Raw genomic sequence first — 14,242 nt, 5'->3', positions numbered from 1 at the left:
TTTTTTTTTGTCTGTTTGGCACCTTCTGGTTGGAACCTAAGAAAGGAGAAACTGGACACAGAGGAGGTCAAGGGACATACTTCTTCCTCTTTGGTTCCCACTGGAGGAACACCTGGTCTGGTTCTAGGTTCCCCCTTTGCTGAGACATCTGGTTCTCTTCCCTCTCCTCCCCAACTCCATTGGTTGTCCTTGGCATGTCAGTCTGTCCATGACTTTGAGTTTATGTCTGTGGTTTCATTTAATTGCTTAATTGTTGTTCTTTGTTTCATATTTGGAGGAAAGGGCCAAGCTTCATCTGCTAGCCATTCACCCCTTGACTTAATTTATTTCAAGGATTTTCACAAAAAAGTGACTGAATTGGGGCAACAAAAGCCGACAAACCGATGCTGCTCTTAGAGCCCTGTGCCAGCAGCTAAGTAGGCAGGAGAAGCCCCTCCTGGATCAAGCATTCAGCAAGCCAGGGGCTGCCTGATCTGTACAAGCTGTTCCTAAAGGGGAACCCGCAGCTTCCCAGCTTTCCCGGTAAGGAAGGGGATGGCTAGCTCTGCTACAAAACCTCTGTGCCCATGACAGTTAGGGTTAGCATGGAGCAACTCCCTTGAAATTTTAGCTGGAGAAAGTAAGGACAGTTTTGTCTGTCTATTTTAAATATATAAATGTATGTGCCCACTGTATGTATGTTTCTGACTGGCTTGAATATATGGGTTTACTGTGTTCTGTATAGATTACAGATTGTTGACCACAGACCAGGGCTCCGAAGAGACTTTTAAACTGGGATAGCGCCGGGCGGTGGTGGAGCATGCCTTCAATCCCAGCACTTGGGAGGCAGAGGCAGGCGGATTTCTGAGTTCAAGGCCAGCTTGATCTACAAAGTGAGTTCCAGGACAGCCAGGGCTTTACGGAGAAACTCTGTCTCGAAAAAAAAAACAAAAAAACCCAAACAACAACAACAACAAATATATAATTTCTGTCCTGTCTTAAAAAAAACTAGGTTTATAAAAAATAAGATTTAAAACTATGCTTGCTTAATGAGGTATTAAAGCTGTACCTTCATGTATTCATTTACAAGAACTTTTCTTGCTTGTAGCCAAATTTTATAACATCAAAGTAATCTGCTTGGTATTGATTTTCGAGACACTAAATTGTTTACACTATTAAAACTTGGTTTTGCCTTCTAAAAATTATGGTTATGCTCTGTATCTTCACTCTTAAAAAAAGTTCTTTATTTTCATATTGCAAAAATACACAATTAGATTTTAAACTCCTTTAAAGAACAATTTGGAGTTTTACAGAAAATTAAGAACTAGATTTAAAAAAAACAGCTTTTAAAAATATTTAAATTTGTAAGGGTATATGGCATTTTAAAGTTTATCAGGTATTTTATTATAATGTCTTTATTAATATCTGATCTTGATGAATAGATTAAAAAAAAAAGTAAAAAAATAGGGCCACAGCTAAACACCAGAGACAAAAGAGTTCTTATGATGCAATGAGACAATAACTTCGGGTAATCTGACAAAGAACTTGGAAGTTTCTCACCCTATGGGTTACAACCCTTTGGGGATCAAAAGACCTTTTTACAGGGGTAGCCTAGGATTGCCTGCATGGTTTATGATTGAGTCACCTCAACGATATCAAGTAGCTCTACCTATTGACCCATCTCACGAGCCTCAAGTTGCCTACCAGGCTGACCTCAACCTTGATATTTCGCTGAGGCTGGCCTTGAACTCCTGATTCTCTTGCCCACCAAGAGAGCCACCAAGTGCAGGATTATAGGTATGTGCTACCATGGCCAGCGAATATAGGAATATTTCGAGATCTTTTCTTGGGTGTTAAATTAATACACCAAGTACTTTTTGAGTACACTGTTGTTTTCTACAACTATGTCATTTCCCTTGGCTTTGTTAGATTTATTTTTAGCATTACATAGAAAAATGGGCATGTTTCACTTTCCCCCTCAAGTGCTCCACCCCCTCTCCCAGGCAAAGGAAATGCCTTCAGTACAGATGTGTCATCTCTTCCACAGGTAAAATAGTGCGGAGAAGAAGCCACTTAGTTGGGCTTCCTCCAGCTTCTCCTTGAGGCTCTCAACAGAGCCTTGCACTTTCTAAGGCAAAATTTTGGCTCTTAAATTAGAATCTAGAATTCTCTAGGATTCATTTTTCTGATGAGTTTTCTTGATCTAGTTATAGCGTGTCTGTTCTGAACTCTGGGAAGGGACTAAGAGCAGATGGTACATTTTTACAGATAGCTAGAGGTTATTCCTTTAGCTGCCAGAATTCCATTTTCACTGTGTGTTTTAATAGAAATCATGTGTATGCTTTTCTGCCTACCCTTTATAAAAATGTTATATTTTAAGTGGTGCATGTTCAACTCAGAACATACAAAGAGTATAGAAAAGTTATGTATTTAGTTGAATATTTATTCAGCATTCACTGTATTCTACATAATAGTTGCCAAGAGTATGTCCATATATAAAACTACCCATGGTCCTTGTCTTTATGAAGTCAGTCTACGATAAAGGAGAGAGCAGAAACCATAGTAGGAATTAGAATTCTAAAATCTACAGGCTCAGCAAATCACAGCACTTGCCATGCAAGCCTGGGGGCCACAGTTCAACCTCCAGAAACTGTAAATATAGAAGAGGAGAGCTGACTTCACAGTGCTGTTATCTGACCTTCAAGCATGCCTTCACACACACACACACACACACACACACACACTCACCAATAAATAAAAATATTTTTAAAATGTGATAATGACATGAACAACACATTCTTAAAAACTTAAACTTAGTCAAGTATGGTAGCACAAGCCTTTAATTCCAGCATTCAGGAGGCAGAGGCAGGAGGATTGGCCTCCTGTGAGTTTAAGGCCAGCCTTGTCTTACAGAGTGACCTCCAGGACAGCCAGGACTACACAAAGAAACCTTGTTTCAAAAAAAAAAAAAAAACTCTGTATAAATATATAAAATAGTATAGTTTTCTCCTCCTATACTATACTGTTTCTCTAGAAATAAACACATTTTCATTTCTTTTATTTTTATTTTTTATTTAAAGATTTTATGTGAGTATACTGTAGCTATCTTTAGATACACCAGAAGAGGGCATCAAATCTCATTACTGATGGTTGTGAACCACCATGTGGTTGCTGGGATTTGAACTCAGGACCTTTGTAAGAGCAGTCAGGACTCTTAACCGCTGAGCCATCTCTCTAGCCCTACATTTTCATTTCTAACCTTACTAATCCTGATATACTTATAATGCACAAAGATTTAAAAATTGAGTTATATAATACTTTAAATTTGAGTTAAATACCAGAAAGCAATTTTATTTACCTGTGGCAAAGATTTTAGTAATTTAGTAATATAAATTTTTAAAAATAAAATCTAGAAGTTCTCTTGAATTGACCAATGCAGAATCTTACCTATGAAAATTAGGGCAATAGTACCCATCAAATATATAATTAAATTTTGAGAAACTTGTCTCTTGTCCTCTTCTTCCCTGTGTGTCCCCTAGACTGGCTCTTTTCACCTCCCCTCCAGTGTGTTACAGCACAATGCCTGGCCTTTCATTCCCAGCAAGCATTTTTAAGCACCCAATGTTATGCCAGTCCCTTGTGAGGAGAAGCTGAGGAGAGATACAGTGGTAAGCAAGACTGTGCACTATAATAGGCATCGTGGGCCTGTGGAGAGACTGCTAATTCTAATTCTGAACAAAATATTTCTGTTTGACAGTGTGTTAACTACTGCAGTTTCCCTTAGTGAAACATGGCAGCTTTGATTGTAAGATAGGTATTTTTTCTCCCATATGCCTAGTGATATCTATACCCCATCTGGCCTAAGTTCCTACATAGGAATTGACTAGCTGACATCAGTTTTGAAATTTCTGCAGAGACAGGCAGGCAGAAATATTGAGGCTGTATAGACCACTGCTGAAACCTGAGTTGTCTTACATCTGCTCTAGGCACTTGCCTCTGTTGCAGGGTCAGTGCCAAGAGAACAATTGGCTTAGAACACAACAAAATACCCTATATTTTAGAGTAGTTTTCAGTTCCAAGCCAGAGGTTGGGGGTGGGGGGAGGTATTCAGTGATTTCCTGTTTTTCATATTCCTGTCTCACACGTGCATGGCTTTCCCTATTATCAGTTTTTCCAGCCAGGATGGTACATTTGTTCTTACTGATGATTTCTGTGACATATTATTGCATAATACATAGGTTTGGTTTTGTTGAGGTTTTTTTAATGCAGAGTCTCATGTAGCTCAGGTTGTTCTCCATATCATTATTTCGCCAAGGATGATCATACCTCTAACTCCTAAGTGCTGGGGTTGCAGACATGTACCATCACCACTAGCTGAAAAAAAAAAAGCTAAAGGTTATTCTTTATATTGCTTATGAATTTGGACAGCTTTGTATCGTATGGCCTTACGGTATCATACATAGTATTTTTCCTACCTTAAAAATGTTCTGGGTGCCAAAGAGAGGATCCAGCAGTTAAGAACACCTGGGTGATCTTCCAGAGGACCCAGCTTGGATTCCTAGCACCCATGCAGCAGCTTATAACTGATAATACCTCCAATTCTAGGGGATCTGATGTCTTCCTCTAGCCTCAGTGGGCACCAGGCCTGCATGTGATTTATGTAAACACTTGCAGACAAAATCCCAGACATATACAATATTTTAAAAAGTATTTGACATTCCACCTATCTATCCTTCTCTCTTCATACCCCTCACCGTTTATAGTCTCCAGAGTTTTGCTTTGCCCCAAAATGTAATATGTAGTATTTGGAATTGTACATTCTTTTGGGGTAGGTGCTTTTTAAAAAAGATTTATTTTATATATGTGAGAACACTGTCTTCAAACACACCAGAAGAGGTTATCAATCCCATTGCAGATGCTTGTGAGCCTCCATGTGGTTGCTGGGAATTGAACTCAGGACTTCGGGACGAGCAGTCAGTGCTCTTAACCACTGAGCCATCTCTCCAGCCCTGGGATAGGCTTCTTATAGTTAGGAAAATGTGCTTGTTTCCTCTTGATCTTTACATGTGTGTTGGTTAGGTTTTTGTTTTTATTATTAACTTGACACACGCTATAGTCACCTGGGAAAAGGGAATTTTGAGAGACTGCCTTCCTCAGCTTGCTTTTTCTGGATTGCTAATTGATGGGAGTGGATAGCAGCCCTCCATAGGTGGTCCTGCCCTTGGACCGGTCATGTAATAAAGCAGGCCAAGCAAGTACTGGAAGCAAGCAATAAGCAGAGTTTCTCTTTTTTAAAGATTTATTTATTTTATTTATGATTACACTGTTGCTGTCTTCAGACACACCAGAAGAGGGCATTGGGCCCCATTATGGACGGCTATGAGCCACCATGTGGTTTTGAACTCAGGACCTCTGGAAGAGCAATCAGTGTTCTTAACCACTGAGCCATCTCTCCAGCCACAGAGTTTCTCTTTTGGTTTCTGCTTCAAGTTCCTGCCTTATGTTCCCTGGTCTCCCTCAGTAATGAACCATAACCTAAACTAAAATTTCCACCCTTCCAGACGTGCTTTTTGGTCAGTGTTTTATCACAGCAGCAGAGAAAAGTAACTTATGATAACATGACTTGATAGATCATTTTGTCTGATTTACTACTGAGGATTAAATCCAAGGCCTCATAGACAAGCACACAACTGAGCTATATTACCAACAAGGCCATACCTCCAGATCCTTCCCAAACAGTTCAAACTGGATACCAAACATTCATACTTATGACCCTATGGGGGCCATTCTCATCCAAACCAATACAGTCACACTTTATCAAATATGAATTGAGACTCAAAAACAATTACTAAAGAACTCAAATAATAATGTAAAATTATAGCCATGCTAAATTCCATGAAAAAGTTCCATGGGCTACTGATGACCCAAAATTGGAAGAATTTACATTGTTTGTGTAGATATGATGGTGAGAAGTAAATTGAGTCAAAAGTTGTTGTCAAGGAGATAGCGTGAAAGAAATAGCAGCTGTCACAAGGTTAAGTTAGAAGGTCCTTGCAAATTAAAGCAGCTTCAAAAAGACCCATTGTGTGGAGGGCAGAAAAATAGGGGTGCAAGCTGAAAGATGCAGGTAGGCTATAAAACATTTGTACACCTCAGTGTTAAGTACTGAGTTATATCTTTTTGTACCATGCAAAGCTGTGGCAAGTTTCTTAATTGATAGTGAGAAGCTATGGCTCTACACTCTAGCTCTTTTGTTGAGAGTGAATTGGTAGATTCAGGAAGACTCTAGTGAGGAAATTATTCCAAGGAGGGCCATTATTTTGGATATGAGGAGAGCTGGAATTGAAAACACATTTAGGAGCTAAGAATTACAGAACTTGGTTCATAGATATGAATATGGACTAGGATAGGCCCCTACGGACTGCTGCATTTAGTTTGCATTTTAGAATGGATGATACTGGTTTCAATTACTGAGATAGAGATCATGGGAGAATCCATGCTTATAAAGGGGGAATCAGAATGAACTTTGTGTTGAACATTTTGAAACAATTTACATCAACTAAAAATACCATAAACAATGAGTACAGCAGTGTAGTTTTAGTGTAGTTGAGTATTTCTTTAACTCTGCGCCGCAAAAATTACAGCAGACAATTGGATGCTTCGAAGAGTCTTAGGAAGGGTCAATATACCAAGGAAAAAAGGAACAGAAAAGCAACTTGTTCCTCCAGATCGATAATGCCAATCATTGGTGTCTGTGATTTCCTACATTTTGGGCCTCTGTCCAGGCCCTCCAAGCCTGAACTTCGCAGTTACACCATTTGGATTCTTGAAGTTCTTCACAAGCCACCTACACTCCTTACGGTGCTGTCAAAACAGCAAGCCCACGGACCTGTCACCTACAAGTAAAACAGACACCCAAGCTCTTGTTTACTGGGAGGTTGTAGTGTTTCCTCCTCTCCCGCCTTCTTTGTGCGACAGAAACAACTATGCGGAGGCCAAATCAAGGTGGAACTTCTGAGCTCAGCAGTTGCCAAAACATGGTGATGGTGAGCTCGAAGCCGCTGGCGTTTTGAAGCCAGTTCCAGGCCTTTCCCCAGCTCGCGGCGGCGGTAGGAGTCCGGAGCCTCCGAGGCTTCTTCGCGGCTCCTTCAGCCCTGACGCCCAACGAGGCCAACCGCCAATCGCCAGCCGGTCACCTACCATGCAGGTGACTCGTGGCCAATCGCCAGGGGCCTCTTTGCCGGGGCCAGCCAATCGGGGCGGCGCCTGGCCCGCGGCGCAGGGGGAGGGCGAGGGAGGGCGGGAGAGGGCGTCCTCCATCGGCTCCTGGGCTGGGGTGCGGGGCTCGGAGGGGCATCCGGGGCGGGGAAGGGCCCCTCCCCTGAGACGGCGGCCGGCCGCGGCGAATGGCTCTCCTGCTGGCCGCTTGCGGAGTGAGTAGACCCTCGGGTCCCCCGGGGCGAGGGGCTACCTCCCCCTCAGTCCACGCCCCCAAGCTCCCCTCTGTGGCGCCGCTGTCCTGCTTAGGAAATACTTATGGGGAACTCGTTCTCCTTTAGAAGGCTGACTCACAATCACAGTTGGACTCTAAACTCGAAAGCTCAACACTGACCCAGCGCCTATTAAATGTAAACTCTTCCTTGGCAGGCCAAGTAGAATTTGGGATGTTAGGCGTTGTGCTGGAGCTTGGCCCTGTATTTGTGTCAGTGATGGATGCTGCTGTTTGTGGGTGGCTGGCTAGGGAAGGAGGTGGTTTTGTTTTTAAGTAGCTGCTGCAAATATTTTGGAAACTTCAGTATAGTTTTATGGGGACAACTGTAGGGAAGGTTTTAAGGTTGTCAACCTTAGCTCAGTTGTGGAAAGTTTGCCTGTGATTAATATAGCAGGAAGGGAAGGCCCCTGCTGGTCTTCCTGCTATACTTAAAAAATTTTTTTTTAAATCATAAAAGATTGAGAATTAGGCTGAAGAACATTTTTAATATGAAGACTTAAAATGGTACTTTAGTATTTAGTACTTTAATATGAAGTACTGCATGATTAAATTGTTTTACTTTTTAGATGCATTACAGAAATTGAAAGCCAAGTAACTATTTCCAGGCTTTTCAGTGGGAACGCTGGCAATGGTCTTAAAGTGGTAGTTGCAATTTAAAAACGTTCGCAGTAACTTTAAAAAAACAGGAGGTCTCATGAAATTACTCACAGGTCATTCTTGTGAACGTGGCCTGTGTCAGAAAAACCATTAGGACCTGGTAATTACTAGTACTAACATTTCATGTCTTTTACCTTTTTTTGGACGATTTTTTTAAACTTTTATTTTTTTGTGCATCTCTACAAGAGATTACTTAAATAGAAGCCAGGTTGTTTCTATGTACTCCAGGCCAGGCAGGCATTACTATGAAAGGGAATTTAAACAAGAAGCCATTTTTTTTGAAGTTGAGTGCCCTGAGTTTGGTTTGAACAGGAATGAGATTGTACTTAAAGCACGTCCCAGTAAATGAGAAGCTGAAAAAATATATTGAGCACAGTCATGTTGACGATCCACAGGGAGTTCAGCTCAGTGTGGATTTGTTTGCTGTGATCTCTTTTCACTGGGAAGTTGGTTGTGTGGTTTGCACCTTTTGAAACAGGGTTTTGGTACTTGAACTCTTGACCTTCTTGCCGGGGTTACATGTATACCACCACACCCATATTTCCCACTTTAGATTTAGAAAGGTAATGATGATGACAGTGGTTATGTGTTTATACTAAAATATTCAGGGACGGCCTTGGGATGTGTCAAGTTCTGACACTAAATGGTGTACATTGAAGAAGTAACAGATGTTTGTAGTAATTTTTATACTACAAGGAAAAGTGTTTATTGTTACTGTACTTAGCAGAAATTATATTTTTGAAATTTTTACAATTAAGATTTAGACAGTTACTGCTATTCTTAAAGCTAATCTTCCTCATTAAATATTTTAACAAAGGCTACCACGCAGACATATAAAGTGGTTTTCCCTGTACCTTACTCCCCACGTCTAAAGGTCTTTCAGCTTTAGTAATATCTCTTGGATTTGACAGGCTTTCTTGTATAATACAGCTCATTTGCCCTCTCTCAGCTGGACTTTTGGGAAATCTGATGAAAGTAAGGCAAGCCCCACCCATCCTCTTCACTCAAAAACACATTGACTGAGTCACTGCCATGCTTCTGCTTTGGGTGCCTGCCCAAGTCCAGCTTCCGGCATTTTTATGAGGCCCTCCACAGTGGGTACGAATTCATCTCACAGCTGTCTGGAACCAGTTGTAGGCGCTTTACTCAAGGTGCTCCCTGAGAGCGGTTTCTCACTGGAGGTTGTCTAGCCTCTGAGCTCTTTCTCTCCGTGCTTTCCTTTTTGCTTAGATCACCACCCACATTTCAGGTGGTTAAGCTTTGGGTTGGACCCTAGTGCATAACACCTATTACCTTTCCCTTGCTGTAAAAGAAGGCAGTGAGTTACTTTGTGTGCCATTACAGAATTTGTTCATATCTCTTACAGATTCTGCTAAATGTTAAATTTTTTTTTTTGTTCACATGTCTGATTCTTCCTAGGCTGTAATTTGCTAGAAATAAAAGTTTTTACTCATCTTTGTACCCCTGAAGTTTTTATCACTAATGCAGAATCTGGCCATGTAGGCCGTTCTCTTCCTTGTGCTTCCTTACTCTGAAGAGAATCTTAACAGATGTATCATATTAAAGTTTTATATGACAGAAGGTCCTTACAATGAACACCTAAAGACCCAGGAAAAACTGTCTTGTTTCTGTAAGTTGAATATGGATATCTATGGATAGCTACATAGAATATGATTGGATAAAGAGTTATGATGTAATGCAATAATAGATGTAAGGAAAAACTTGTCTGGAGTTAGTTAGGGTGGCATTCCTTCTGGGTAATGGGCCAGGACTCCTTGCAAAATGAAAGATGTATGACATACTATCAGACAAGGGTCTCGAGAGTTTGTTTGTTTGTTCTGTTTTGTTTTTGTTTTGTTTTGTTTTAGTTCTTGTCTTTTCAAGGCAATCCTACCATGTAGCTCAGGCTTGTCTTGAATTCATGATTTCCTATTCTTTGCCCCTCAAATGCTTGGATTACAGGCATGTGCCACTGTACCCTGGCCTGATCAGATGATTTCTTTAATATAGGGGAAAAGTTGAAAGCAATATTCTGTCTGTTATGGGAAAGAAGGGTTCTGGTTCTTAAGACTAGCTGTGGGTAAAGGAATTCTAGAGTCTCTTGCTACTTTGGGAGAAAAGAGGAACATGAGAAATTCAGATACTATTTCTAAGTGCCCTTCAGTTCAAGAGTGTAGCATTCACAAATGTGTTACTTAGAGATTGGCTTTCTGAGCCCAGTACAACATTGTAGGTGTTTAGCAAGTGGGTAAGTTGTTATAAACTGAAGACATGACTTTTCCATGGTCTAGTTACAGAGAAGGTTTTTTATTATAGAAATGAGGGAGGAAGAGCCAGAGGCCTCTGGAATAGTCCAGAGCAGAGAAACAAAGTAGTAGACTGAACATATGCAGCAGACTGGACCTCTGGCCATAAGAGAAGGGCTGGTGTGGGTGCGGGGAGGGGTAAGAGATGAAGACCCAGAAGGCCAAGAGATGGCATAGCTGACTTAGCAGGGTTATAAGGAGGTTGAGAAGCTGGGGAAAGGAAGCTCCTGAGCTGGAAGAAATTTAGGGGAGACGTGTGAAAAGAGCTAGGATGTTAGCTTAGTGTGGACCCTGATATATGTAGCAGGTACTTGTGATACTGAGGGAGCCAGGAGACCAGCATGCAGTTTGGTGTGCTAGTAGGTACCACATTTGTCCCTTCTGTCAGTGACAAGAGAAATGGTTCCTCTGGCAGAGGGGAACTGGCTTCACAAATTCCTGAGGAATGTTGGCATTTGTCTAACTGTCAGAATTTAGGGACAATGAAATTTCCTTTGAACCTGACAAATGATCAGAATATGAACAATTATGTCATAAACATAGAAACCTTTTATTCAATTGTACTGGAAGTAGATTTTTTCTTCTGCCATGAATTAAAATCGTTCTTAGGTCGTTCAACTGGTTGCTTACAAGTGTTGGAGAATTGGAGAAAATGTTTAGAAACAGTGCCATAGAGGTGGGCAAGTTTAGAGTCTTCCCAACCCCCATCTCTATATGACTTCTGATGTAGTTGAAATAATACTACTAGCAATACTGGTTTGGGTGCAGCGTCATGGGAAGAAGCATGCTACTGACTAGAGCAGTCAAAGGAATTAGTAAGGGGTGACGTGTTTGCTTCTTAAGACTGAGTGCCAGAGTAGCACAACTCTTTAATCCCAGCACTCAGAAGGCAGAGGCAGGTAAATCTCTGAGTTCAAGGCCAGTTTTGTCTACCTGAGCAAGTTCCAGCACAGCCAGGACTACACAGAGAAACCCTATCTTTAAAAAAACAAAACAACAACAAAAAAAATTGGTCCTTGCTTAACTGTATTTGCTATTTCCTCCATTATCCTTAAACATGTCCTTGGAAATCCTAGTAAAGGCCTGGCCACAACAGAGAATCAGCACATGGCTTTGCCATGAGTGAATGGTAATTGTTGCTGGGGGCTGGGGGCAGACACCCCCCAAACAAAGAGAGACAGACAGAGGCATACAGTTCTGACATTGAAGTTTACTTATTTCTGGAGACACTTTAAAGAACTTGACTTTATTATATTGACTACGGCTTGTTTTGTTTTTCTAAAATGTGCCTCTTCAACTGAGTTGCTGTTTTTGTTTGTTTTATTTTGTTTTGCTTCTTGGCATTCTAGAGCTTGTTTTAAACTCTGGTTACATTAATATTATAAGTTTTGAGGTTATAATAGTTCATATGAGTTTTAGCTTTCATTGTTATACCATAGAAAACCTCTTCTTATATATTCTTCTATATTCATAGAAGTTCTACAGTTCCCTGTTTTTATTTATTAAATGAGATCAGTTATAGGACCTCCAGTGTAATCAAGTGTTTACTGTCTGCCCAAACCTGCATTAACCCGTAGGCATTTCTTCAGGGGATCCTAGAACAGGAAGGAAGGCAGGAAGCCTAAAATCTAATTTATCTACACACACTCCACCTCCACAACCACCACCACCACCTCCATCTTCTATAGGTAGTGGAAGAAGGAGTCTTCCAGATTCTAGGAAATGAGCCTAAGGGGATTTTTTTTTTCCTCTTTTTGTCAGTGGCCCCAGGATGCATCACAGTATTTTTGGCACACCTCCACCCATTACTTACTTTGCCTCTCAAACTCTAAGACTTTCCTGGTTCAGCTGCTAATTTTGGTTTCCTGTGAAGTCAGCATCTAGATCTGGAAAATATTCTCCAAAAGAGATTCTTCCTTGTGCCCCAGACTGGGTATGTAAGGACCTCCTTTCAGAATCGTTGCCTGCTCTCTTGGTGTGCCTCAGAAGGCTTGGTAGCCTGTGTTAGGTAGGTGTTCTGTTCTTGGGCTTTTGTTTGGCTTTAGCCCTTGAGAGGCAGTGAAGAGTGAAGAAGGAGACAAACGAGAACTTTTAGAGTGTGTTGCTGCTTGCAGCTCTCTGCTTCGTAAGCCTTTTGTCCTATAGCTGTTGTGTGCAGTCCCTGTTCTTCCTTTAGGCTCAGGGATAAAGCTTCCTTGCTGTTCCTGAGTCCTTGAGGCCCACAGAATCTTTCTTTGGCTTGCTTAGGCCTGAATAGTGTCTTGAAAGCAAAGCTCAAACACTGCTTGACGTGAGCCAGAGACCTCTCTAACCCCTGCCTCTGTCCAGAGCCTGAGTTCCCAAATGCTCCCCTTAGACCTCTCCTACATGCTTTTCCTCTGCGACTTCTGGTGCCTTTCCCATCACACTTCTACCCAGTTCAGATCAGATACTCTAGCCCAGCGGTTCTCAGTCTTCTTTATGCTTCTACCCTTTAATGCAGTTTCTTGTGTTGTGACCCCCACCATAAAATTATTTTCATTGATACTTAATAATTTTGATTTTGCTACTGTTACAAGTCTTAATGTAAATATCTGATATGTAACCCCTGTGAAAAGGTCTTCTAGGCTACAAAGGGGTTTCAGTTTGGGAACCACTGCTCTCGATCAATGTTGAGTTTCTCACTCCTCAGTCAAGATCAGTGTCTACTTCACCTTGGCACCTGCAGGGTGTCCAGCACATAGTCACAGAAGATGCCCAATGAATAAATAATCACTGTAACAGGATTGCAAAGCCCAGAGTAGTACATGTAAAAATGTGCTCATGACAAGACTTGGCATGAGAGAATGAAATGTAGAAGGGATAAGACAGTTGTCATGGCCTGGTCTTCTGTGTCACACCACCATTTGTTGTGATAGCCTTTTCTCCTGTTACTTATTTTGCATTAAAAATCTCATCGATGTCAGATCTCAGCATTCGTGTAGTCTTTAGTAACTGAGCAAGGAAGTGGATATAGAACTTTCAGGAACAACTTCAGGAAGTAAGCACACTGAGGATTCCATACTCACCATCTCCTCCCCCCTCAACATTTGCCACTGGCAGTAGAAATCAATTACCCAAAGACAACTTTGGCAAATGCAGTTTTTAGGGATGAGGCCAAAACAGTTGTGGAATCTATCTTTTTAAAGGTGGCTTTGTTTTGTTTGGTGTGAGGTACAAACCTTTGGTATGAGTAGTTTATCTTGCAGGTCCTCTTGTGTGTTAATTTGTCAGCTGGTCTGCTGTACAGAGTTCAGATCACGTTAGAAGAGCATAGTGTGTATGTTTAGAAAACATTGTGTAATCACAAGTTGTTAGGAGAATTCTCAGTTCTTGCTAAATCCTCAGCTTGTGGACTTACACGGTTAATCACTTTCTCCTGCTCACACATAGAGCATATGTCCAGGGATCTTACTGAAAATGATTGCCTTTTGTAGATCTTTGTGGGGGTCCGGCCAGTGGAGCCCACACATTCGTTGGGTGGTATCGGACTGGAGATTATTGAGGACCTGTGGAAATAAGCGGGTGGGAGAGACAAAGACGAACACCAAGAAAGCTTTATCAAGGTGTACTTTACTTTGGGTGCAGAGTGTTTTTATAGTAAGGCAAAAAAATGAAACCAACAACAATCAAACTCTTAACATAAACATGAGACCTGAGGAAGGGACTTCAAAGGCAATTCCGACAGAGGTGAGCTGTTTGTCAGCAGTCTTTGATCTCTCTCCAGCAGTCAGTGTTTCACTCCACAGGTGAGCAGCCACAGTTTTTTTTTTTTTTTTTTTTTTTTTTT

General features: G+C 41.2%; 1 protein-coding gene across 12 annotated transcripts in view; it reads left to right on the top strand.

The window, feature by feature from the left end:
• The window catches only part of Osbpl9 (oxysterol binding protein like 9), a 137,728-nt gene that overhangs the window by 75,065 nt on the left and 48,421 nt on the right, over positions 1-14,242 (top strand). For 2 of the 12 annotated variants that reach the window (XM_031378160.1, XM_031378159.1), the window contains exon 1: positions 7,273-7,412. The exons of 9 other annotated variants lie outside the window; for them this stretch is intronic. In XM_031378160.1, the coding sequence (XP_031234020.1) occupies positions 7,386-7,412 (27 nt within the window). In that variant the 5' untranslated portion in view covers positions 7,273-7,385. Of the gene's footprint in view, positions 1-7,264; positions 7,413-14,242 lie in introns of those variants that run through there. One more of the 12 variants, XM_031378158.1, reaches the window with a different exon arrangement.

This window comes from Mastomys coucha, unplaced genomic scaffold (genome assembly GCF_008632895.1).
Source record: "Mastomys coucha isolate ucsf_1 unplaced genomic scaffold, UCSF_Mcou_1 pScaffold18, whole genome shotgun sequence".
Taxonomy (NCBI): domain Eukaryota; kingdom Metazoa; phylum Chordata; class Mammalia; order Rodentia; family Muridae; genus Mastomys; species Mastomys coucha.
The sequence above is the reverse complement of the archived record's forward strand: the minus strand, read 5'-3'. Positions and strand labels throughout refer to the sequence as shown.